The sequence below is a fragment of the Aulonocara stuartgranti genome (assembly GCF_965226115.1).
Source record: "Aulonocara stuartgranti genome assembly, chromosome: 13".
Taxonomy (NCBI): domain Eukaryota; kingdom Metazoa; phylum Chordata; class Actinopteri; order Cichliformes; family Cichlidae; genus Aulonocara; species Aulonocara stuartgranti.
This window is the reverse complement of record NC_138949.1, coordinates 17,857,480-17,884,924: the sequence shown is the minus strand read 5'-3', so window position 1 is coordinate 17,884,924 and position 27,445 is coordinate 17,857,480. Positions and strand designations below refer to the sequence as shown.

The 27,445-nt window shown below is 40.1% G+C and overlaps 2 protein-coding genes across 3 annotated transcripts in view; one reads left to right on the top strand and one right to left on the bottom strand.

Annotated features, from left to right (window-relative positions):
• Positions 1-54: 54 nt before the first annotated feature.
• Positions 55-22,301, bottom strand: cnnm1 (cyclin and CBS domain divalent metal cation transport mediator 1). The gene is made up of 12 exons (XM_082556768.1): positions 21,913-22,301; positions 21,660-21,718; positions 14,695-16,210; positions 10,088-10,231; positions 8,837-8,977; positions 8,553-8,722; positions 8,234-8,333; positions 6,607-6,752; positions 5,891-6,134; positions 3,542-3,646; positions 2,558-2,659; positions 55-2,177 (listed from the first exon to the last, which is right to left on the bottom strand). Exons 3-12 carry the CDS (start codon positions 16,139-16,141, stop codon positions 2,098-2,100), a joined length of 2,679 nt encoding a protein of 892 aa, XP_082412894.1. The 5' UTR covers positions 16,142-16,210; positions 21,660-21,718; positions 21,913-22,301; the 3' UTR covers positions 55-2,097.
• The window catches only part of hpse2 (heparanase 2), a 50,726-nt gene continuing 43,405 nt past the window's right edge, over positions 20,125-27,445 (top strand). The window contains exons 1-3 of one of the 2 annotated variants that reach the window (XM_082556769.1): positions 20,125-20,541; positions 22,231-22,385; positions 23,467-23,628. In XM_082556769.1, the coding sequence (XP_082412895.1) occupies positions 20,156-20,541; positions 22,231-22,385; positions 23,467-23,628 (703 nt within the window). In that variant the 5' untranslated portion in view covers positions 20,125-20,155. Of the gene's footprint in view, positions 20,542-21,058; positions 21,783-22,230; positions 22,386-23,466; positions 23,629-27,445 lie in introns of those variants that run through there. The other variant, XM_082556770.1, reaches the window with a different exon arrangement.

Below are 27,445 nucleotides of genomic sequence, written 5' to 3'. Positions count from 1 at the left end.
AGCACCGACCTTTAGCAGGCCCTGCAGATGAAGACAAATGAAGCAGACAAGAGCAATACTCCAGTAGATTTATTAATAAATTAATTTACCCTTGTGTAGAATGATTGATCCATTTCTTGATATCTTTGGGTTGCTAATATATTCCTCTGAATTTTGCATTACAAAATGTATCTTTGTTAGTTTACCCCAAACAAACACTACATCAATCCTTACAAATATAAAGAGGTGAAAACCAACTGCAAATTCTGTAAAAGCCTCACCCTTAAAGTTCCAGATTCACACTTAGAGTCAACAGATCAAAACACACTCCCCCAGCGTGTTTGGTACAGCGGGGTCATTGTAAAAAGCTTAGCAGTGCAATAACCTTTGTACTTAGCCTTACCAGGCAGATTGAATTAAATCACTGAGCGTACCAGAACACCACCTTTGTGTGCATTTGAAAAGAGGCGGTGGCTTGACGTCAGTGTATGTCATATTGCTTTCGTCAGGCAAATCTCCCTCTGTTCAGGTTCAAGGTTTCAAGAAAAGAGATCAGCGTAGTCCACTGGGGGACTAACTCACAATTTAAATGGAATCAATTCGTTTATTATTGCAGTAGGAGATTATTTCCTGTTTCTTATTAAAATGTTCCTTCTTGAGCAGCCTTCTTGTGCTTCCTCTGAATTCCCCAATCCCCGTGTACATCATTAGTAGCTGTTAAAGCGGAACCTTCAATGAAGTCTGCAGCCTTGTTTTGTGCTTCTCCATTAGCTGGCAGCATTTGCTGATTCTTTTCAACGTTAGCAATTAAAACCCAAAATCTGCTGCCTATGTGTAAGCCATCTTAAAATCTACATAGGATTCAGGAAAGTCAAACAGCGTCTCAGTGCTGAGAATGTACTGCAGCCTAGTCATGCATCGTAGTCATGCATATGGAAAAGCAGGGGGTAATTCTATAGTAAAAGCAACACAGAGAAACATGCAAGTAGCAACTTCTTCTTCAGTAATGCCCCTAATGTTCATCTGGATCCCCAAACCCAAAGATCCAAATGCCATAAACCCCTAGCTTATTTTTAATTGGTGTGTGCAGCTTTAGTGAGTGACCCTGTGCGAAATGAACTGTACATAGACAACTTTCTATGCTCCCTATGAAATGCACAAAAGACAATGTGTTCTACTGAATGCAATCAAACAACAGATTAATGACTGTTTATCTAAAATATGAAGACACCGAGGAAAAAAGGTGGAATGGTGGTTGCTTGATAGAAACACGTAAGGTGTGTCTTTACAGCTACATTTATGAACTTTATGAATGAACGTGGAGTGCAGTGATAAGTCCAAGCGATTTACAGTATTTAGGAGGACTTATATTGCTATCTTTAAATTACTTTCCTCACACTTCCATATAAAAACTCAGGTATATGACTATAACCTTCTACGTTGCTGAGTCACTGAATACAACAAGTAGTCTTTCAAGCTGAGGATTAATTGGTGGCTTTTTTTTTTTTAAATATAGGTATATAGTTACAATGTTTCTCTTAAAAAAAAGTTGTGCTCTTATTGTTTGGCTTTCTATTTCCGCCACTGGTTAGTGTGTGTTGGGTTGTGTGGCAGTAGTTTGCCGCCTTATGGCAACATTAGGACAGTTCCCTGTGCAAACAGTGGTTTCAGTACAGTGTGTGGAAACTGCCTTGTTAACATGACAACTCAATAATAAATATCAGTGTATCAGCTGGCTCAGATACTATCTAAGGCCCTTGTTGGGTTTATAGTGACAAAATTCAAAAACAAGTTACAGTTTAAATGTTATGAATAAATGTTAACCTTGTGGATAGAGCTAACATATAAAAGAAGGATGTACCAGTAACTACAAAAGATGCACTGGTGCAAAGCTGGATGACTCAAATACTACTGTTTAGATCCGTCCAATCACGCTTTATACATCAAGTGGGCCAGGGTGGGACCTGAGTATTTTTGATGGCTACAGCAGATAAGATGGCTCAGTATCCTGAGAGTTGAAGGGGGTATACGAAGAGTTTGTAGTTAATGTAGTTAATCTTGTGAATGATAAAGAGGAAGAGGATGTGTGCGTCATCCCTCTTCCTACATGCCACTGTGCTAGCTCGTCACTGGCTGTTGCTCTGAACCTTCCTCCAAACTGTTTTCTCCATCCCGAGACTTTTTCCTCCTCTTGTTACCTAGAAACAGATGAGAACATGTTGTGAAAATGCAGCAGCTCTCATTTTTATAAAGACCAAAAACATGATACTTGTACTACTTTTAAATTAAACTTGTCACAAACTAATATAACATCAGATGTACAGTACAGCAGAACTACAGCCTCAAATAAATAGATAAAAGTCATTGTGTTATATTGTATGTGATCCAGAATGGCTTAGTTGCATCTGGAGAATGAGCTTTGCAGGAAGCAGCAGGCTGTTGAGAAAGACGTAGCACATCACCTGTTGCTAAGATACACTCGGCACCGTCGCTATGTCTGACAGAAAAGTTGGGGCACATCTGACAGCATGTGTGGGAGTGCTGTCGCATTAGTGTTCATGACAAATGGCTTACTCACTCAATTTACGCAATAGCTTCTTGCCAATGTTCTCCTCAGAGCTGGACAGAGACAAAGAGCTTATGAAGGGAGAGGTGGATGGCTGAGACTCTGTAGGCACATCTGAGGGAGAAAGTTCGAGAGTGAAAGGGAGGGGGGTGCTACGTAGATACACGGCCCACACTAGGTGACAAGTTCTGCAAAAGATTTTGTAGAGTAGCTTTAAACTGAGATTCCTTAACTTGTGACGTAAGTAAACAAAATGAACACATCCTCCACAGCTTGAAAACCAGGAAATACAGAGCTATATTCACGCTCTGGCCACTTTACTAGGTACACTTAGTACCATGTTGGACCCCCTCTTGCCTTCAGAACTGCCTTAATTCTTTATGGAATGATCATGATTACACCACCCAGTTGCTGCAGATTTGTTGACTCCACATCCACAATATGAATCTCCCATTCCATCACATCCAAATGGACCTCTATTGGATTCAGCTCTATGCTGGCCATTTGGGTACAGTGAACTCACTGTCATGTTCAGTAGAACAGTCTGACATCATTTGAGATTTGTGACATGTCACATTATCCTATAAACGTTGGTACTAAGGGGACCGGCCATTCTCCTCTGAACTCTGACATCAACAAGGCATTTTCTCCCAGAGAATCATCACTCACTGAATGTTTTCTCTTTTTCTGATCATCATTCATGGTTATGTAGGAAAATTCCAGGGGATCAGCAGTTTTTGGCACCAACAACCATGCAACACAAGTCACCTCTCTTCCCAATTCTGATGCTCAGGTTGTCCAGACATTGTCTACATGCCTAATTACTGCTACATGAAAAAATATTTGTGTTAAACAGAAACAGGTGTATCTAATAAAGTGACCAGTGAATGCATCTCTTTACTTATGGAAAAAAACGTTTTCTGGAAAAAAAAATTTTTTCATTTGAAGATGAAAAAATTAAATGTTTGATTGTTGGCTGTATTGAGTGGCACTCACCATCCTCTCCATGACTTTCTGGCCGGTCCTCATGGATATAGGGAATCTCATCCATGCGAAGGAACACGGTATCATTTGGACTTCTCTGCCCATCGGATTTACTGCCTGTAAAATGAAATTAAACAAGTAAACGAGAAGCAGCATATTTGTAACTCTACCTGAAGAGGGAGCTAGAGAGCTTAGTATTATTTAAGTGTTTTGGGGGCCTCCAAGAGGAGGCTGAATATTAAAAATAGTACCCAGTGTAGGATTAAAAGTAAAAAAGAGGACCTACAACTAGCAGAGGAAGTTTAATTCTTACATGGTAATTTAAAGCTGTAGACACTTTTTTTTTGACAACCAGAGTGGAGCCATCTGTCCGTGACATTTCTTAATGGAACTAACAAGCACACAAAAGTGGGTGACGGGCTACACACTGCATAAGACAGATGGTATGCGGGACCCCTTTAAGCTTCGAAACAAGTACAGATTGGTTGATGTCACATTTGAACGACTCCTGTGAGTGAGTCATTTTGAATATTTGCCGTTTGTGAGTCATTCTTTACGTCTGTCAGTGCCCTCCATAAATATGTTGAATGAATCCGATTCAAAGTGTTGAATTTCTGTGTTAAAGCTTTTCTCTGATTTCAAATATGAGGCCCAATGAAATGTTAATGCAAGTAAAAAAAACACCATCATTTCGCATCATTAGAGACAGTAAAAACCTCACAGAGATGGTAAAAGCAACAATCTGATACATTCTTAAAAAGAGTGAATGCACTGGTAACCTCAGCAACACCAAAAGGCCTAGCTGAAGAACAACTTTACATCATCTAACCAAGTCAAAAACTCTCTCGAGGAGGTTTTGTATCACTGTCAAAGCCTACAATCAAGAGACTTGTTCATGAATGGAAATTCAAGAGTTTACAACAAGGTGCAAAGCATCATTTACATTCCAGAATAGAAAGATCAGATTAGATTTTGCCAAAAAACCTCTAAAAGGGCCTGCACTGTGCTGAAAAAAAAAAAATCACTCGACCAGATGAAAACAAGATGAACTTGTATGGTTATGGTGGGAAGAGAAAAATGTGGAGAAGGAGAGAAAGGGCTCATGATCCAGAACATGCCACACTGTTTATCCGCTCATTATGTGCAAAAGCAACAAAGACTTTCTCCAGGTGAAGAAATTAGATAGTCTTCGATAGCCAAGTCAGTCACCTGATCTCAACTCATCAGTGCGTGATGAATGCAGAATGACCCACAAACAAGCAACAACCAGCTGCAGAAAAGGCCTGGCAGAGAATCTGAAGGGAGCAAACACATTTGGTAACGTTTGGCGTGTTCTAGGCAGCCAAGTTTTTTCATTTTTCAAGTATTAAAAACCTCTTTAAATTTATTTCAGCATGTCCAATTAGTTTTGAACCTCTGAAATTGGGAAAGTGTGTATAAAAATGACTGCAATTCTTAAACAGTTTGCGCACACGTTTTGTAAAACCCCTTGAAGTGAAGTTGAAAGTCTGCAGTTCAATCACATGTTGACTTACAGTCCACTGCAGTGGTGTACAGGGACAGAAGTCTTTGTACTGTATAAAATAAACTATTTGTTCCAAGTTATGTGCTGATTTCACACATGCATACTTATGAAGAAGTAGGGGACGATTAGAGGATGGAATTTTTATTATTATGAGCAGCTGATTTCATTTAATTTCTTAGTTTTGCCATAATTATTTATATAGCTCATCTTCAAATAACAACATGGGGAACATCAAGCTGTGTTTCCACATCACGGGCCATCAGTATGTTTGTTTAAAATAGTTAAATGAATCAATGGTGTTTCTTTAAAATTCTCTATCCCTGCTTTCAGATGCACAAACTTCAATTTGTGCATTTAAAGCTTGTTTTCCTCTTTGAAAGAAAATTTGACCAACACAAGGAAATTCCTCATACTTCAAGTTTAGGTGGTGTAAAAACCTGGTGCTGCCTGAGAAAAATCTCATAATAATAATGGATTGGATTTATATAGCGCTCTTCAAGGCACCCAAAGCGCTTTACAATGCCACTATTCATTCACTCTCGCATTCATACACTGGTGGAGGCAAGCTACGGTTGTAGCCACAGCTGCCCTGGGGCAGACTGACAGAAGCGAGGCTGCCATTTCGCGCCATCGGCCCCTCTGGCCAGCACCAGTAGGCAAGTAGGGTAAAGTGTCTTGCCCAAGGACACAACGACCAGGACAGAGAGCCCAGGGATCGAACCGGCGACCTTCCGGTTACAGATACGCTTCCCAACCCCCTGAGCCACGGTCGCCTCATGAACAAATTACAGTTTTTAGTTGACTTCTTGTTAAATAAAGGCATCTATATTACTTACGAACAATACGGTTTCTTTCATTGAGCTGCGAGGTGCTGCGAAGGCCACCATGGGGATGGAGATGTGCAAGGCGTGCCAGTCCCAGTCGAGTGTGTGTGTGCGTGAGGGGGAGGGCGATGCTGTGTGAGCGGGCCTCTGGGACCGGAGGCCTCCCTTTGCCATCAGTGTCCACCGCTTCTGGTGTCTGTGGGCTGCTGTCCATCCTGGTGGCCGTTAGGGCGTTGTGGTAGTGGTTTCTGGTGATCTGTGGGCCGCCAAGAAATCTGCCATTATCATCAGCGTTAGATCTGTGTGTGCAGCCACCGTTAAGAGTTGCGCATTTGGCCGAGAGGAAACGTGCACTGTGTTTAAGAAAAGGGAGGCGAGGTGAAGTGAGAGGGCACATGTATCATCTAAGGTTAAGATATTCATGCTTGAAAAGGAGCTCAATTATCCGCAGTGATTAGCGGAAAGAGGCTGTGTGGTGGGAGAGTTAGAGACAGGATGTCTGTGTTCAGTCAGAAATGGGGATCAGGACATATCAAAGGCAAATCCAGCAGCAGCGGAAGCATTTTTGGGAAATTTTAAGATTAAATGGAGGGAGCTTAAAAATTTTCTTCCTTTGTGGTCCCAAGTTTTTCCTTCAGTGCGCAGGAAATTAGAGATTTAATTTAGCCTATAATAACAGTGGTTTTCTTCATATTTTTCTGGGTTATGTGTGTGCAGCCGTCTGTAACCTTGATGATCTGCAGGTCTGTGAGCTGCCGGACTGAGTAGTCTGGTAAATAGACCCCTCCACCTGCAGTGAGCTGACCCACACTGCCTCCGCTCAGTAATGAATCCGACTGGTTCAGGCTGCTGGCCCGGGAGCTATACCTCTGACCTGAACAGAGCAGAAGAAGGAAACATATTTTGAGGTCTGTTTTTTTCTACATACATCATTTGTAAAGGTCAAAATCCTTAACCAGAATAAGCATAAAGAGTTCACACAAACAAGTCCAAGTTATAATGTCTTTTTCTTCTATATACCTCAACAAAATGTTCAATTGTCAGTTAGGAAAAAGTCTTGAGTTATATTTCTAAGCTCATTTTAGCAAATCTCATAACTCTCCTTCAAGTTTTAGTTATTCTTGAGGTACTTTAATTGTAGCTAACATAAATTATATTATTATTATACAATAAAACCATTGCATAATAATGTTTTTTTTAATCTCTTTCCTTCAGTGTTAAAAAGGTCCTCATTTAATGAGCCATTCATATGCAAAACAAATGATGAATAACCAGCAATCTGTCAAGAGAAATTAGGCACGATCTCAACAGTGCATGCCAGTCTTCCACATTTAATCAATCTGCTGTCCCTACATTAAAGACACACACTGGCTCAGCTCCTTGGCTTAATCATCTTATTTCAGTGTAGCACAGCAGCCACGGGTAATGTCTTTGTCAGAAAAATAGGCTAAAAAAAGACTTCTAGGACTGATAAAAATTAAAAGCGTCAACAATCGTTCTCATGATGTGATTCGTGTGTAACAACTTAAAAATACAGGCAAAAGTCAAAAACTGAGCCCTTGTGCTGCAACTTTTGCTCACACAGTGGGTGAAGTGGTCCAACAGGACCCTCCATGGTGCTGTATGCTGCACTGGCCACCCTCATCTTTTACCTCATGCTTGGAAAATGAAGTCATTTTTGAACCCCAAATGCATTTTAAGTGACTCACTCTCTTGCTTTACAAGAGAGCAGTAAAATTGTATTTGAATAGTAACTGAGCATGCTTTACGGAAGGTCATGCAGGTCCTTTTAATTCATCTACACTGTTTTCTGCCTGTTTTTGTGTTCAGCACTGTCTAGTGTAATAGCGAGAAAAGCTATTTTTGTCAGTTCAATGCAGAGCGATGAGTCGGAAAGAGAGAAAAAAAAACTGTAAAAAGCTGCTCTTTTGAGATGTGATGATTGTGCAGCTGTTTGAGAGAAAATTCTGAAATGTCCTAAGTAGGGATTTTCAGATTTTTAATGAGGCCTCGCAAATAGCTTAAACTCACCCTGAACATCACACGTAAAAAATGTACACACTACCGCCACAAGAAACCAGGGAGAGAAAGCAAAAGACTTGCTCTGCAGTCTTAGCTGGATTTCATATAATCCTGTGCAGGTCATGTCCTTCCACTGGGAAATTCTCTGAAATCTCTTCTTTTAATTACTTACTTCCCACGGCTGCTGCTGCTCAGCAGGCTGACACTATACAGACACAGGGTGGCATTAAGGCAGGAAATACACTTCACCTCCCCCAATGCACTGCATGTTTTCATCATGCAAGATCCTTCAAAATTACTCATCCATATTGCTTCATATTTCCAGTGAATTACCAATAGGCAGTGGTGGGATGACCGCTGGCATGCCATAGTAGGAAAATGCTCCGTTTTCAAACCGAAGAGCCTCTTTTCCTATCTCCACCTCCACCCGTCCCTGCAAGATTAACACAGCCATTTACATGGATTAGGTTTGAGCACTGCGCTAATAATGTGAACAGTCAATTGATTACTCATCTAATGGAGCGTCCCACGCAGGGAAAAATGCACATTCAAATGCAAATTCACTGCCAGAACAATGCTGAGCACACAGATAATTGTTGCTTGCTTCCTAATTCTTATTCAAACCCTTTTTTTTTTATCAGTTTAGAAGTACCTGCAGGATCAGGATGAAGTAGTCAACAGGTTTGTTTCTCTGGAAGAGGTAGTGTTGAGGAGCGTGCTTGTTCTTGGGGTTGAACTTTAGGTCCTGCACAACGCTGGGATGTTTGATCAGTCGCAGCAAGATCTTTTCTGACAGGTGACACGGCCTGAAGGGCTCCACCTCTGTTGTGAAACAACACAAGTCAAGGGAGAAACACCACGTCCCCTGGCCTTTGTTCTCATGTTATTTGCAAATGCTTAGCATTCAGCTCATGGAGACAAACACACAAATGCTACCTGTAGCCAAAAAACGGTGTGTTGCAAGCAACAGTTGGGCCGAGATCTTCACCTTCAGCTCATTTTCTGCCACTTTGAAGATAGAGAAGTCCTGCTGTTTCCTTTCATGGTTGGACACGCGCCTTTTTGTGCGATTATCAGCTATGAACAGAAACAAATCCGAGAAAGTGCGTAAAAAAATGTAGCATTTTCTCTGATGATAGGTTAGAGAAGCTAAAGAGTTCTTACCTCATTAATTAGGTTTAATTACTTAATGTGCCATATATGCAGAGCGAGGTCATTGTTTTTGTTTGCACTATAATTAATTAGGAACTACTCTGATGTGGCACTAATTAATTGGTGCACTTCTATATCCAGCATGCTTAGTATATTCATCTAAAGCTGTACAGAGCTGGAGATTATCCAGTGCTGTAACCTCTGACTGATAAATTGGCTTATCCTCTGCAGAGTATTATATATATATATATATATATATTTATATATTTTTCATTAAATGCATTATTGCTACAATATTATTTCTAGAACAGCTGGGTTCATGAAAAAACTGTATGACAAAGCTCGAAGAGATTAGGTCCCTCGTGCTATATATAAACACACAAACATTATATGCAGACACACAGGTGCACCACTCACAGAAACTGCTTTAGACACTGTATATAATTTCAACTGCAGCACACTTATATTATATCTTGCTGTCTTCTGAGAGCAGGGACTGCTGTGAAAATGTACAGGAGAATAACAAAGGAAACTAAAATTCAGTGAGCGAAAGCAGGTGCAGACTGGACTAGATATGAAATGAAGGGAGCTTTGCATTTGAATTCATTTGAATCCGTGGAGAGTGTTTCCAGCCAATTAAAAAATAAGGGGATTATGGCGATTATCTGAAGAGACTGGGTCATTTAGTCACATTATTTAATTAAGAATTAGGAAGGAGCTGGGAACAACAGGGGAGAGAAGGTGGAACCAATAGCGGGATGAGAAAATAGCAAAGTAGATGGACCACAAAAAACCCCATTCCATTCCAACCCATTCACAATTCATACTACAGCATTATTAGTTGCAGTCCTAATAACTGGTATGGGAATTTATGCTGATTATCTGGGCATTTTCCAGTGACTGCTGGAGAGCACAAAGCTGAACAAAATGTGACAGCTGCTGCAATAAATTAAGCGAAAATCTTCTCAGTAGGGGAGCTGGAAGCAATAAGATAGCCCTGATGCAGAGCTTCATAAACACTATGTTTATACATACTGTACAGATCTGTCTCATCCACAATCTCAGACTTGATGATCTCCTCTATAACGTCCTCAAGGGTGACGATGCCCATCACTTCATAGAAGGGGTCTCCCTCGCCTTCGCTGTTCACCCGCTGCACCACTGCGAGGTGGGACTTTCCTGCAGTCATCAGAAAAGAGAAGAGGACAGGTTAGAATGTTTTCAAAATGGGAGCTCGGGCTAAAAACTGCTCGTGCAATGTGCTGAGAGGCAAAGTGAGCAGATAAAAATAACTCCAGTCAACAGCCTCCAACTGGCTCTGTGCAGTCAAGATGAAAATCAGCATTAATTCACCAACTAAAAACCTGAGGGATCTATCCCAGAGGTTAAATTGAAAATGACTTCAATGCCAGACTTGCCCTTGTTTGTGTTCTCAGACAAAAAGAAAGTGGACATTGGGGGATTAGTCTCCAGACACTTTGACAGTTGGAAGACTTGGCTTCCTTACGTAAACACAGAGATTACACAATCAGTCTGGGGATGCCTGCATCTGCTGAATAAACTGCCCATGCTGCTGCCGCCTCGGTAAACACTCATGCCCACACGTACACACACCCACAGCACATCTGTACACATCCATGAGCAAACCGAGGGCTCACTGCGACTGTGTTTAGCTGAACGCGACAAGCCTGTCGGACACAATGACGTAGCTCGCCAGCATCATCCTTGCAACAACTCGATAGAGCGAATGTGACAAGAAGTCAACGCCGCAACCAAACTTGAACATACAAGGACAGAAAAGTTAAAAAAAAAAAAATTATCAACACAAACAAGTTGCTCTATATTGATATTTTTTTTTATTATCATTATTTTCTGTTCCACTCACTTAAAAATCAGATATGTTGAAATATGCTGAACTCATCAGTCTGTTCTGCTTTCATCAACACGAGTTAGTCTGGTGACCAAATAAGTTACCTAACCAAAATGATGTCACTAGACCACAGGTTCCAACAGACACATGAAAAAGTCTCCAGCCTCACTTTGAATAAAATCTGTGGCTCAAATAAGATGGGCCGATTTAGGGGATCACCGCCAAGGGATAAAATGGATCAAATGCTTTAATCCACTGCAACAAGAGAAAAAAAAAATCTGATTGACTGACTGGCACTCATATCCAAACATGAACCTCTGGGTTGTGAGGGATTGACTGAGATGGTGAGGTTGCACTCACTCAGGTCTATGTCTCTGCAGAGCTCAGGTGAGTCAGCGACGGATTTGCTCTCAGCTGCTGATGTGCCTGGGCACCGCATTACATCATTCATATGTTACATAATACTCTTGCAGAATGACGCACACTTACTCACACACGCAGACACACATGCCCGGAGCAAAACTGGGTCCTCCATGGTTGTCCCTTTTGCAAAACGTTTCTCCTCTACCACTTTCTGTGGCTCCGTCAGTCTATGTTAGAAAACTGTGTTTTAGATTGTGCATGTTTGTACCTATTTCTATCTGCTTATTTAACCACAGCATTAAAGCCAAAATGAGATCTGGAATAAAATATTTCATTTTATGTCTCCGGAGCAGTAATTTTCCTCTACACTGGTGCACAAACAGCTTATGAAAACAGTTGGTTTAAACTGTGTCTACCTTCTGTGGTTTGTTAATTGAGTCTGAGCCTATTTTTTGTAGTGTAGTTGCGGCGTTGACTTCTTGTGACATTCACTCTATTGAGTCGTTGCAGGGATGATGCTGTATTAAAGTGGCTTATTTTCCAAAATATGTGTAATTGAATCTATTCGGTTCTGTTTTTAGATACAAGTCTTTACTTTGTGTGTGTGTGTGTGTGTGTATATATATATATATATACACACACACATGATAAATGTATTATAAATCTATATAATGTTGTTTAGAGTTCAACCAAAAGCAATATTAAAAGGAAAAACCTATTATCTTTAATGCATTCTAGTAAAATTTATAATGCAGTGTTTTTATAGGGGTGCTGCTACTATTACTTAAGAATAATATAAGAATAATAACCTTGCCTTTTCCTAATAAAAATCTAATATTTACAGCAGCATAAAACACTGGCTGCAAAAGCCTAAATGTATAAATGGAAGTCTGCTCTGTTCAGGTTTCGTACATCAGCTCAGTCAATTTGATTGCCAAATGCTTTACATTGAGCAGGCTTGCATCAATATACGAGCAACTGTTTGGGAATGTAATCCTCTTATAGTGTACTTTCCAAGGGTTGGATGTTCACAAATAATATGAACGATAACATAATAATTGTCATATTTAAAATCTTTTGCAGCCTGAAGGCTCTGACCCACAAACACAAGAAGGTGCCATGGTAAAGCTTTCCAGGATTTTACTGCAGCCATCTTCAAACGAGCCATACTCATTGTGAAGTCTTACTATTTTTATTCTGGTCTTCAGGAATCAGTTGATTCTGCTTATTGGTAGCTAAGGATATCCCACCTCTTCACCCTGAAAATTTCTTTGTTGTCATGTGTTTAGAATAACCGTCCTGTTGCATGATAAAAATTCACCCTGAGAGTTTTGATGCGTATGATTCAGAGTGAGCAGGCTACTTATCCTGGCCCTTCACCAGCAGAATGAATAAATAGACAGTTATAAATAAAAGCCAGCGTGCCTGTTCATTTGGCAGCCATACACACCCAAGCCATAAGAGCAATACCACTATGCTTGACATATGAGGTGGTATGCTTTGACTCATGAACTGTTTCTTTTTATTCTCTGGTATTTCCTCTTTCATTTGGATAGAGCCTGATGTTTATTTCAACAATCCTTAGGATTTGCTTTCCACGACTCCCCCGGCCTTCCTTTTGTATGTTTTTGTAAAGTGCATTCCATCTTTTTTATTTTAGATGTTTGCAGAATTTTGTATCTCGTGTTGAATTGTCTGAGGTTGTGGTCATTAAGTATTCTCTTTGTTGATGGCTGACAAAGAAAAACATGCCTCTAAAGAACACTGTAGAAAGCATTTTTGAGTTGCTGTGCAATCATAAAGGGGGTTTTTTTTCAGCATGAACATCCACAAGAAAAGCAGCTTCTTTGCTATCGATTTTGGAAAGACTTATATTTGTCTGATAGATTTTTGCTTGTTTGATTGCATTATCTTTTCACTTGCTCTGTCACCTTTTTACCAAACAACTTTAAAAAATAAAAAAGATAATTGTAGCTGAGACTGGAGAATCTTTCTATTTCAACTTGAATGTTTATGAGGCCTGAAAAACTGAAAAATGCTAACTGTCTGCATGGCTAAGTTCTCCATTCAACAGTATGTTTGCAGACGATAGTATCTTCCTGGTGACATTTCCATTCTTTACTCTAACACAGACCTCACCTCTGCCCACCAACCATCTCAGTGAGACATCATCACAGCTTCCAGCCAGGCTTCCTGACCAGCAGGAGGCTTTTAGCCATGAAAGCAAAGTCGGAGGGAGGTGAGAGAGGAAGGGAAAGGTTGGAGCTGAATTTTTCATGGTTGCTCTGCAGGGTTGGTTGGCGATGACCTACAGAGTGGAAGGAACTTCAAAGTCACAGTGGGCTGACAATTAAGTGTGCACAAATAATTTAAAGGTGAAACCAGGCTTCACACCCAAGAGAGACACACAAGCGATGCTGACACACATGTGGGTCAAGTGTGAGCTCATGGATCACTTGTGCCAGACCAAAGCTATATTTCATAATCCCAGGCAAGGTGAAGTGTAGTGGACCTCCTGAACTGTAAGTGGCAACATAATTCATTATCTTGCCAAGGCCAGCTGCATTCAGCAGACATGTATTGCCCTTTCTTTGTCTATAAAACAGATTTCCTTGCATAACAGCTGTGGCAGTGTGTCTTTATTTTACAATGTGACACTTTCAGTCGAGGAGTCAGAGGTTTTTGCTACTGAGCGCTAAATCTGAATCATATTTAATGTTATCAAGACTGAACATAGTCCCTAAAGAGAGGCAATGCACTTTTCCTCTATAGTAAACTGATGTTATCACTGCATGTGCGGCAATGCTGTCAATTCACTTATCAGCAAAGATGGCTATCAGAGAAGAGAGAAAGATGAATTCTGGTGTAGGCAAATCGTGCAAAATTCCTTTTTTGATACAGTTTAGCATTTCAAGCATTTTAAGTGAGGAGCCGATAACTGATACTTGCATAGAAATGGGTACCGAGCCTGGGGCCAGATGAAGTTCACAGTGTTGTCATGGGAAGGCGACTTAAATCTCTCTCATCACATAAATTCTTAAGATAACCCTATTATGGTAGCCTCTAAACTCTAGCTGAACCAAACACACTGTGTGACACAGTATCAGATTTCACATATGTCTCTCACTGCTCTGGGGATCAAAGGGCTTTACTGGCAGGCCCACTTTGAGCCAATGGGCTGATGTATACATTGACTTCTGGACTGAAAATGTAGTTCTTAAGTGCACAGTCACTTCAAAGAACATTTAACTCCTAACTGGTGGGAGGTTGCTTTAAAACATATGGCGCCTCACATGCTCAGCTGACTTCTTACTCATAAGTTGTGTAGAGGTCCTAGACAGGACACACAGGGAGATATGAAGACTGCAGAGACCAAACCTCTGATATGATTTAAAGTGAAGTGAGTTACCTCTCTTAAATTCCTCCAGCATCACGTCCAGCTTGGTGTCACTGAAGACGCAGTGCATGGGATGCTTGTAAAACTGAGTAATTGTTTTCAAAGGAGTGCAATCGTCAGGATCCACAAAGGCTAAATCTTTGACAAAAAGGATGTCTACAATGTTGGACCTTTCGTTCTCATAAACAGGGATGCGTGTGAAACCGCTCTGCATCACATCCGACATGGTGCAGAAGTCCAGCGCAGCATCTGAGGACAGCATGTAACAGTCTGACAGCGGTGTCAGCACATCCTCTACGGTCTTGGTCCTAAGCTCCAGGGCTCCCTGGATAATGTTGAGCTCCTCTTTGACCAGGTCGTGGTAGGGGTCTGTGACACGCAGCATGGCCACCAGTTTCTCCCTCGTGTAAAAGTTGCTGATCTCTTGGTGCAGCATAATGTCCAGAATCTTGGAGACCGGGTAGGCGATGGGGAAAAATATCAGCATCAACAGGCGGGTCGCGCACAGGGTCTTGGATGCGATGGCGAGACTGTGCCTGGATGCCACCGAGTGAGGTAAAATCTCGCCAATAAAAAATATCCCCAAAGTGCATGAGGCAGTGGAGAGAGCGGTCATTCCTAAGATCTGGCACATCCACACCACAAAACACGTGTTTGTAAGCACGTTACCCAGCACCACAGTGCAAAGGATGTAGTTGCCATGTTTACGCACTGACTCTATTTTTCGCGCGTATTTCTGTTCTTTCTCTGTGCCGCTGTTCTGCAGGACCCGCAACTCGACCGGGTCCAGAGACAGCATGCTAATATTCAGCCCGCTGCACAGAGCAGACAGCCCCAACAAGAGCACAGAGACTCCTGCCTGCAGCCAAGCATCTGCCTCTGGAGGTCTCTCCACCACCGCCAACCAGAAGTCTTTGGTGCTCAAGTGCTCCCATTTCACTCCATCGAACGCGCACATGGAGTAGTATTTGATCACCTCGTCTCTGCGCAGGTCTTTGGCGAGCAGCTCCACTAAGACTGAGTTATGACTTGAGGTGGATCTGAAGGAACCCAGCAGCTCGATGTCTGAGCTCCGGGCATTCTCCTCTTCGCATGGATTCCCCCTGGACAGAAGCGGACTTTCTGCATCTCCACTGTCCCCACCTGGTTCTTCTATAAACGCGATCCACGGGGCGGCAGGTGCTGCGTCCGGTCTGCCGCTGATGTTCAGGCTGTTGGGATTTTCGGTACCTGGAGAAGCGGAGTAGTAAACCCTCAGCATGAAGCGGGTCCCCTCGATAGCCCTCAGTATCCCGTCCTGCACGGACAGTTCTCCGCTCTGGGTGTCTTCAGGCCGGACGCCGAGCAGCGCCGTTGTCTTGGCCGGCAGGGAGGAGATGGTGACGGTAAGAAAGAGGAGGGAGAGCCGGCGCGGATGCAGGATGCTGCAGAGAGCATCCGCAGCATCCGCAGCCATCATGCTGAATGAGCCGCTGAAGGACACGGGAGAACTGGGTCACGTGGTTTGCGGATGGGATGGATGGAGCAGCTGGGTAACATGGAGAGAGAGAGAGAGAGAGAGAGAGAGAGAGAGAGAGAGAGAGAGAGAGAGAGAGGAATTCAAGTGTGTGTTTGTGAGCTGGCACCTTAAATATAAATGACAAATCCTGACGTAAGCCTCGCTTATTTGCTTTCTGCTGATTTCTATAAATAGAAAGCAGGAAATGCCCAATCATTTATGATTCATGCGATAGAGCCCCTACAGCTACGCCAGAGGAAGATATTTACTTGCTAAATAGTAGAGATATACAAGCTGAATACAAAAAAGAAACTAAATGAGAAAAACTGGGATGTGTATCAAGTAAGCAAATGAATAGAAAGAAATGCTGCGTTGTGTTGTGTGCCAGTTTGTGCGTTAGTGCAGAGCTCAGACTTCATTATTATTTTTAGTAATTTTTTCATTTACAATTTTAAACTCCCCACTAGATGGCAGCATCGCCACCTGTTTTCGGTGTTTTGTTGCCTTTCAGGATAAACACATAAATGTAATGTGTTTCTAAAATCTCTGTTATAATAGTTTGTGTTTCAGTAACCGCATCCCTTAACAAATTAAAACAAAGTGTCGCTGTATCTAAATCTACTTTAAAAGAACACTCACACATTTCATATATATGTAAATATATATGTATATATTATAGATATCACTTTTAACTTCTATACGCTTTGGAAATATTAGCCTCTGTTTAAAGATTATATGACAAGGAACAACGTTTTACTGACTTTCATGACGTTTAAATGTTGACATGAAGAGGATTGTTCTTGTTTGTTCGTTTGGTATTTTTTGTAAAAACAAACTAAGTTGCAAATAAATAATTACAATCAAGTCCCACAGATCATTATTATTATTACTATCATTATAATTATTATTACTACCATTATTATTTTTATTATTATTATTATTATTATTATTATTATTATTATTATTATTATTATTATTATTATTATTATTATGTACAGTTCAGTGATCAGCTGGTTCAGATCTAACGCATCTCAGTTCGGTGACCGGTTTGTGGGATTTACGATGCAGAAAACTGAAGGCGCAAAGGGCAAACAGTCATTGCTACACTTTACTCAGACGACAAAAAACAGCAAAACAAGTTATAAAACTGTCACTCCAACTGTCATCCTAGAATGACAGAGAATTTTCCTGATAAAATTACACATTAAATAGTTTGCCAAACAAAACCAAAAAATATATGCGTATAAAAAAATTCGCATCGTTAAGGATTATGCTGATGTATGAATATGTCGACCATATATGTTTTACATGAGATATTTTTCACGATCGATCAAAATAAACGCATTGGAGGCCATTGAGTCCGCCCAACAAAAGTCGCCGAAAATGCTCTGATGATTCAGTGTATTTGTCTAAACCTAATTCTGCTTAGAAAGTTTTTAAACGTCTCTATGCTCTATTCTTTTATTCAAACACCCTGCTGGATGAATGATATAACTCGTGCTGCTTTTCTGCTGCGGTCAGTAATTTTTTTTCCCCTCACAAAGCAATAATTTCCCATGATTGCAGCAACAGATCTTGATTTTTATACAGCAGCAGTGTCTTTAACATTAAACACAAAACAGACAGAAAAATACTCAGTTTAATTAAAGCTGCGAATCATTTCCTGAACAAACTATTGTAAAGTTTACATTCAAAAGAAGCAACGAGAACATTACCGCACATCATGATTAAACTCTCCCTTCAAATTATTAAATACGAAATTAGAGTAGGTTAGATTTGATCGAAGAACTAGTCTATTGTAATAGTAGCAGACTATTTTCCCTCACTGAATATGTTTAACTGATTTAATATTTTCCTAGAAAGTTTTTCTTCTTCCACTGACAGCTTAGAGTTAACAACATAACTTTATATATAACTTGTGCATTTTTCACTTCTTTTTATACCGGCCCGTGGAGAAGCTGAGAGTGTAAAAAGTCACCGTGCTGTTTTGTTTGGTTTAAATTTGAGTTTCAAATCCAAAAACAACAAACCAAACCGTTTTCAAATTTCAGCAGTACAGTCGATCGGTAGGCCGTAAAGGAGTTTAACATTCACTAAAACAACAGCAAAGAGAAAATATAATAGACAAAAATTTCCTGCGTACTCATCCTCATTATCCATGCCATTTCCTCTTAGAATATTATATGATAGTGCTGTTTCGATAGGCTAAAGGTTCCGTTTTCCTTCTTTTAGAATAAAATATCCTCAAGGGTGAGATAGATGTCCCAAAACGCATTTGAGATCTAATTATAAAAATGTTAAATATTTTTCCACTGAAAACTAAAACTGTGGTTGAATTGAAAGCGCATGTTAATTATGATGTTATCTGCGCCAACTGACAATATGAAGAAATGCGGAAAATCAGACTTTGTGCTTTTCTGCTGCTCTTGTTGACCGTGGGTCTGCTTCTTCTAACAGGCCGGAGAAAACAGGCTACCACCCCACGGAGAACGTTACGTCAGAGTTTCTGACACTCGTGAGCGACACTAAGAAATATCAGCCCACTTTGTACCAAATAAAATCTTTTAATCTGCTTTGTGGGGAACTTTTGTGTCCCTAAACCTAAAGCCTGACTGCTTGGATGATTCTGTGTTGTGGCTTCGTGGATTCGTGAGTAGGTGTTGTATACCGGAAAGAAACGATTAAATTGAGCTTAACTTTGTGCATTTTTTCTCTTAAGTACTTCGTTGCTCATCTGTGAGACAGCAGTGACCTTAAACGACAATCGCCTGAGGAGAGCTTGGCGCATTGCGCCCTGGAAAAAAAGAAATAAGCGGATGGGGGGAAGCGCAGTAGCCTGCACTTTGGTTGGTGTGTGCTTGCTCACAAGTATCCCAAGAACATCTGGACTAAAGCCATATAAAGAATTTATAGGTAAGTTCCATGTGCGAAGACTTACATCCCAAACTGGTTTTGAATGCTTCTGAAAAGAGGCCAAATATCCAGACTGGCATCTCCAAGTGCCATCTCTAAAATGTGCAATCAATAATCTATTTGTCAAGAAAGCAGAGCCTTTGCAATGATCATGAGTTATGCTGCTGAAAAGATCTGTTTTTGTTTTGAAGCTGAATTTTTGTTTTTTTGAACAACAGCCTCGAGATTCTTTTACTTTTAATATTTTCGACTTTTTGCTGGAACGTTTAGTTTAAGAAATACGACGTAAAACGTCTCTGCTGTAATAATTTCTTATGATGGACAACTGAGATTTTCAGTTTGGCCAGGCGATTAGAGGCCTGCGTACGGTCAGCCTGAATTTAGGTGAGTCTAAGCACAACTTCTGGAAGATCTTTATACAGTCTCCCATTGCGCTATCAATATGGTTATTCTAAAATTATTTTTTTCATATGACAGTATTGCATACATTTAATCCAAGTTTTGCTTTTCTTCAGCTTTTTTTTTTTTAAATGATTGATTATTATCTTTCCGAAAGGACCAGCCGCCATGGCTTATCATTTTTAAGGAAAAAAGCCTTTTATCCTCGCCCAAAGGACTTAATCGGTTCTAAATGTGTACTTTTCTTACTTGTTGGTATTTGAGTATACCTTAATTACTGGACTGAACTCGAGTTTTCTACAAAATCTGATTTTGATTTTACCATTATAACAGCGTTTTAAGAAACAACGATTAATGTCAGTTTCTTCAGAAAACAATAACCTCTGTATTCGGTGTTTAGGAAAAAAAACTGCAATCATAGTTCGTAAGACTAAATTCTTATACTTGTGAACTGGGAAGACTTTCGAGTAGTCTGTCCTCATACCTCGGAGAACCTTAGAGGGGCGGTACTGTCTTCTCTCCTCCTACCAGTTCTTGCTCTCACAACGGGAAAGGCTGGCTCGGGGCGTGCGCTCTTGCGTGCAGCTCCCAGAAATACTCGGAGGGGCGGGGGGCAGGGGCGGAGGGGGTGAGACAGCTAGACAGGAAGACAGATCCAGATCGATGAGACCGAGGTATAGAACCGCCATCGAACTCCTCGGAAGCAGAGTTTGTTTAGTGCTTGATTTCTTTCCACCTTTAAGCTTCTTTGCGCACACTGATCCCCCTGCTCTCCAAACCAAGAAGATGCCCAAATCCTGTCCGCGCGTATTCCCATGGCCCTCCCTGTGGCTGGCATCGTTGCTTATTTTGATGGTGCAGTCGGTGCTCTCGTCCTCCTCTACGTATCAGAGACCTGCAGTCGCTGGGAAGCGCCAAGGCTTCTTGGAGAGGACGCTGGTTCTCCTGGATGTCAACACCCGCAGTTCAATCAGAGTCCTCAACGAAAACTTCCTCTCTCTCCAACTGGACCCCTCGATCATCAGAGACGGATGGCTGGACTTTCTGAGGTACAAAAGAACCCTTTCCTGCTTGTCGTCTACATCGATCTATATGGGTGCCCTCCTCTAAAATATTTGGAGGTTATTTTATTCATTACGCACGCAGCCACGTTGTCTGAGTTGTCATGGATCGATCCAGCACGTTTCCTTCTCACTCCGGGAACCAAGCAGTCCAGTTCTCCATACTGATTCTGACTGAGGTTCGCAAAGTTTAACTTTAAAAAAGACTACACTGAGAGTGGACGATTCCTTCAAAAACTGTCCATTTAGGTTGCAGCTGTTATAGTCTACAGTGTGCACTGTTGCATCAAGATTTGATAAAAATGATCTAATGTCTATCTAAATCTAAAATGCAAAATGTCACTTTCATAAGTTAGCCAATCTACTTTTCACCTTCTGAAAATAACTAAAAGAACAGATCGACTGGTTCCAATGGCAGCTATGTTGCATTTTTTTTTTTAATAATGAAGGGTAACTATTTATTTACTGCTGACTTTTCACCCTGAGTATTTCTCTGAACAGTTGGAGGAAAGCACAGACTGAGACCACGACCCGCGCCACTGTCACAATATTTTGGCTAATGAAGCGCAGCATTATTAAAACCCAGACTTTCAATAATAACTTTAAAGTGTGTTTAAACTAAACACACTGACAATACCCTAAGAAGTCTCTGGCCCGCTATGACATGTATTGAGTAATGCCAGATAATGTTATTCGGTACAGCTTCTTATATAAACTGGAAATCACTCAGTGACAAAGAATGAGCACATCTTAATCCGCGCGTGGCCCATTCTCGGTTATTATTTTACAGTAAATATATGACAACATTTGATATTTTATTCACATAGCCGTTACACTTCTACGTGTCACCTAACCACTGTTCCAACTTTGATTTTTATATTTATTATTATTGTAGTTCGTATTGTTGTTTGTTACCCTTACATTGAAATGACGAGGATTCATATGTGTGATCAACCAAAATTAAAAATTCAGTAAGACTCGTGGGCCGTTTCCGCATTTTTCATAATTGAACTGGATTATGTGGTTTAGACTGACAATCGAGCAAAGTAGAAGTCTCTCTCTATACTATGAATTAGTTTTTAAAAAAATGAAAACTTCATACTCACTAAATATGAACTTAGCTTGAATAGCTTTGTATGGACTACACGCTCCTTTTGATCGGCCTCTATTTCACGTGAATAAAGAACATGAATAAGTAAAAGGCAGCTTGAGTGTATGAAAGAAAATAGGTAAAGAAACAGCAAGTTAGTTGGGAAAAATATTTTTAAAATATTGAGGATAGAATTGTTCGTCAACTACACAAAGCATGTGTGTGTGTCGTTTTAATCCTTTGTTCATCAGCTTATGGCCTTGTACTACCTGCTGTAGTGGCTGCCAAATGCGTCGTGGGTCTGCAGACGAGGGGAAAAAGTTTTATGATAGACCTGCAGCAAATTAGCAGTTACGGGAAAATCCAATTTCTTCTGTAGCTAATCTGTTTAATAGCTGGATGGTCTGAAGTAAACGGAACTGAAGAACGGGAGACAGGACGATCACAGAGAACGACGACTTTTTACTGACTTTAACAAATATATCCCTCGTTATAAATGTACACAGGTTAGCAGTTTTAACGTGTGAGTCTAGTCTGTAAAAACCACCCAGTTGCTGAAGTGTTTTCTTTTTGTCCCATATCCGCAGCTCCAAGCGGCTCGTGACCCTGGCGCGAGGCCTGTCGCCCGCGTTTCTGCGCTTTGGTGGAAAGCGAACAGACTTCCTGCAGTTCAACAACCAGAAGAACCTCGCCAAGTTCAGAGGGCCGGGACCAGACTACTATCTGAAAAACTACGAGGACGGTGATTAGACATGACATTTTCTCCTCTCTCTCTGGCCCCAGTATTTATTTTAGACCGACTTTTAGAAGATGATTAAATGTTTGCTCTCATGTCAGTCCCCATTTCTTTGAGGGAATGTTAAATCCTCTGAAGCTAGGGTTGCCTATTTCTTCATAAAACGCTGTGCTACGCTGCCAGTTTAAGGACTCGTAGCTAAAACGAAAGCGAAGACGAGAGAAACAGAAGTTTAAAAGAAAAGTTAGAAAACAAATAATTTTACTAGCCGCTACAACTGTTTTTAATATATCGATCCTATAGTATGGTTATGCCTTTTTCACAGCAGGACGTTATGACATGAACACAGGTGTTATCATCTTAATTATGATTCAGACCTTAAAAGCACAAAACCTTCATTAAAGTTGTTGGAAACACCTGTGTTTACCTAACATTTCATGTCACAATGGCGGCTTTTCGCCGTGGTCCGCAGAGCCAAATATTCTGTTTTTCATAAATAAAAAACAAAAAAAACATAAATAAATAAAAATTAAAAAACGGCAGATATTTGGCTAGATATTTTTATATGGCTTCACTAAAGTGTGTTGAAAAAATATTAGAAACACGTCTTAGTATAACCCAGTGGACTACAGTTTAACGCATCCCTAATGTGTACACTTTAAAAATTAACTTGGATTAATTTTATTTAAATAGTTTGATCGCACACTTCATGTTAGACACATGATAAAGGCAGAGCACTAGACTGTATTCATTTTAGATAAATGTGTGTTATAAAAAAAAGTCACAACTGAGGATGTAAATGGCGATGTAAGGAGGTGGTCTATATACTTAGTCTTGCTAGATATCAATAAAACACGTGTGTTTCTTTGAATAGTAACAGACTGGGTTACAGATATAACTTTATGTTCTGGCTTTGGCAGTGTGTTAAACTGCCGCAGCCTTCTGGTTTCAGTGTTAAATTACAATTTTAAAATAAAATAAAAAAAGATATGTACAATTAGTTTGGGGTGAAAAATTGCAACATAGGTTTCTCTATGGCAAAAATATTAATAAAATAATAATTTTTTCCATTCATTCTGGTTTTCAGATATTGTGCGCAGTGACATTGCACTGGACAAGCAGAAGGGCTGCAAACTGGCCAGCCATCCTGATATAATGCTGGAGCTGCAGAGGGAGAAGGCAGCCACCACCCAGCTTGTTCTGCTAAAAGAGCAGCTGTCTAACATCTACAGCAACATTACAATAACAGGTAGGAGATCACACACACACACACACGCACACGCACGCACGCACGCACAAAATAGGCCTTTTTTGGCACTTATTCATATCCTGGCGTATTGTCTGCAGTTTGTTCATACACATGCATGTGCACTCACATGAGGTTCAAAGCACACCAGTGTAAACCATCAGCTTTCAGAATGACAAATGTAATTTGTAAAGGAGGAATGTAAGGATGGATATAGGGGTGCAGAAGCAGGCAAGTAAACAGAGCACTGACATTTTCGCTGGTTACAGTTAACTCAACCTGACCGCAGAAGGAACTCTGACGTCTTGATGTTGGGTGGGCTGCATTTCTTATCTGTTTTCCTTTGTGATTGATTGGGATGGAAATAAGAAGCTGCAGGAGAGGATAGTAACAGAGGCAAAAGTAAAATATTGGATTTATGTTTTAAAAGTATTGTACTGCTCAGAAAAGTCCACAGACTTGGACTTGGTAATAAATTGGCTGCATCTGTCAGCAATAATTAATTCATGCTGTTTGTTTGGTTTCAGGGGACTTTGGATTCAAAATAAAATTGTAGTTGATTACTAGGAAGGTTAAGTCTTATGCACGCCCTTTTTATCTTCGTTAGCATGTTGAAAAGTCAGTGGGTTGGAATTGTGTTTTGGGTTGGTGGGATTTTTATACCAAAATCTGAACCACCCAAAAAAGAGTTTCAAAACCTGTAAGTTCTTTTGGAAAAGTAATGTTGGACTTGGGAATTAGCAGGGACCTGAGTTGAAGGGAATCATTAGATACAGTGATGTACATGACCACGTGTTCTCTGTCTGGAGACATTAAAAATATTTGGCCATGCAAATCTTAAAGTCATTGATAAATTATGTAAAGAATCCAAATATACGTTAATTGAACCCCGTTGAATGTGCCACTAATATTTTGGTCATAACATGCAGAGAACAAAAAAGCCTTGCATGAGTTGGTCTACAGAGTATTTTTCATGTATTCAGACTGTACTACTTCCCTGGGACAGACCCTCTGTGTGTTGCTGTGTGAGTGATAGAGGCAGATATGAAGACCATACATCAGCTGCATATTTTCAAATAGTCTCAAGTGCAACAGTGAAAACACAGACATATCGCATTTATCACAGTAGGCAAATACACAGAAGAAGAATTTGTACCTGCTCCGGTGTGGGGTCAGTTCACAAGTTCAGGTCAGGAGTTATTTACTGTAGCACCCTATCATTAATACTGATCTGTTGACTGTGCAAAAAAAAAAACCCCATGGCCTTGCAGTATTTCATTGTATCACTGCAGGAACTGAAGATTTTACACAGAGTTCCAGCATTTTTGGACATCTACTGTGCATGAGAGTTTGAAGTTTTTTGGGGGGTTTGTTTCTTTGTCTTTTTTTTAACAGCCAGATCTATTGTTGATCAAACATGCTGGTAGCAATTACGTAATTATATTTTCTTGCATTGTTGTCATATGGTGCTCATATGAATACAAATTTAAAGACACAGTACGAGCAACTAGTAATGTGGATGTTATGGCCAAGCTTGTTGAGACATGCAACTTGTATAATTTCAGAAAAGCATATAACATGACTACTGTGCGAAACTGTAAGATCAGCAGAAAATAGTGTTGGAGTATCCAGTTCTGCAGTTCAAATCTCAACAAATACTTATTACACACACAATGTTGTTGTGATGCATTGACATCATTTGCATTATCATTCTGATATTGTCTGAGTTGCTGTTTCTTGAAAAAGAAATAGCCATAATCTTAAAAAAACATGATCAGGACACCTAGTCCCAGTCTTACATGTAGTATAGTGCTAATGTTGCTCAAAATTAAGACCACATTTCCCATAAACCCTGCTGCTTCCTGTCACAAAGAGGATGTTAGCAGCAGCAGCTGCAGCATAGAGGAGAGGCAACAGCTTGTCTCAATGACTAAAAGATATGTTATTTTATCCTGTAAATACTGTTTTCAAACTGTTTTTAAATTTGCTGAAGCAAGTTGATGAAGTATAATCTTAAAATATTGATACATTTAACCTTTTGTGAATATGAACTAATTGTTATTTTCCTAGATTTGAGACATTTTAAGTGTTTGGGACTCATGGAGAATCATGTCCTTTTAAATGGTAAAACCTCAGTTTGGAGACCCATAGGGTAATGCTAGTTTTACGCAGGTGCCACATTTCTTATCAGACTGCACTTAATTTAGCGAAAGTCTTTTCACAAAAACATCTAATTTTTCCAAACACAGGCTAAGCTAAAAGCAATTATTTGAATCTATTAAGGAAATTGGTGAGGCTATTGGTTTCTTTTAAAGGTGCAAAAACAAAAAATGTGGAACTGAGCAACCATTAGTTGAGAAATAAGTCACCAGAATGCACGCTGATGACACTGAAAAAGTCCTGAAAGTGTGAACATGTTTGTGTGTAAAGTCCAATCTGTGCAGAAACTTCATCTCTGTGCTGGAGAGAAACAGGGGTTCAGAGGCACTAAGGATGTGTTTAAATATGGTCTGGTAACAATTAGTCAAGATCTGTGTGTTTGTGTGTGTGTGTGTGTGTGTGTGTGTGTAAAGGCAGGTGGTGTTTTAAAGACCTTTAACAGTCTCTCTCCATCCTTTTCCACTCACCACTGTCTGACCTTTGGCCTAGGCTTGTTAGAGCTATCAGTAATGGGGCCACTCTGAGTTTACATGCGCAGACACATTCAGCTGGGGTATGAAGTTGAGAAATTACCATGACCTTAGACAAGGTCATGGCGAGCGTCATTTCATGTCTCTCTGCAGGAGAATATTCCTCCATCAAGGATCACTTCCTGGACCTTTTTCTCTTTTTTTGCTTTACTTTTTCTTCTCTAACTCTATCAGTTTCCTTTTCTTCATAACACAACACCTCTCTTATATTTACTGTTAGTTTAGCTATTCTGATTTCACATGAGGATAGGCATGTTTTACACTGAATGAAGCGACCAGTTCGTTCAACTTGGGACATTGAAAACCTCGTTCATGTATTGAATACTCAAAGGATAGACACAATTCAATTTAGGAATTCCTATACTGTGTTATTCTTGTCATATAAAACTGGAAGATCAGTATTTGTGAATAGGAACCAGAAGAAAATCTTCCAAAAACAGAGAAATCTGAGAAGCAAGAGTGAAGAGGAGGACATTGTCAGTAATGAGGTCTGCAGCTGCTTGCAGGAGAGTGAATGGAAAGTTTTCTACTTTACTTTAAAAGTATCAATGATCTTGAAATGTTTTCTTTGACATTAAATGCAAAAAGAACTCATCTAATCAGTGTTTTTATAGTTCTAGCTGAAAACAGCTGCACCAATGGGAAGAAACTGCATTGTGCCTACACTAATATATATATATATATATATATATATATATATATATATATATATATATATATATATATATATATATATATATATATATGGTGACAGAGATACAAAAAGCTACACTGTCCTTTGCTGTTAAAATTTAAAAAGCAGAGTCTGTCTTTAGGCAATACTGAATATGAATATTATGATATGATTTCTTATACCTTTTGCAAAAACTGCATAAAATCAATATTTGTCATATTCAATGCAGCCCTACCCAGACACTGAGGTAATAGTATTATTTGGTTGGTTATTTTATGTTTACATGCGTGAATAGTTATATCATTGGGGGAGGAAGTATCTTGATGAAATATGGCAGTTGATTAGCAGTTGATTTCCTCATAAAGGCAAGATGTCAAACTCCAAGATAACTGGCAGTTTTGTGGTCCTTGCTAAAGCCAGCTGTTGCTTGTTGGAGAAGCCAAGAATGAAGATCACT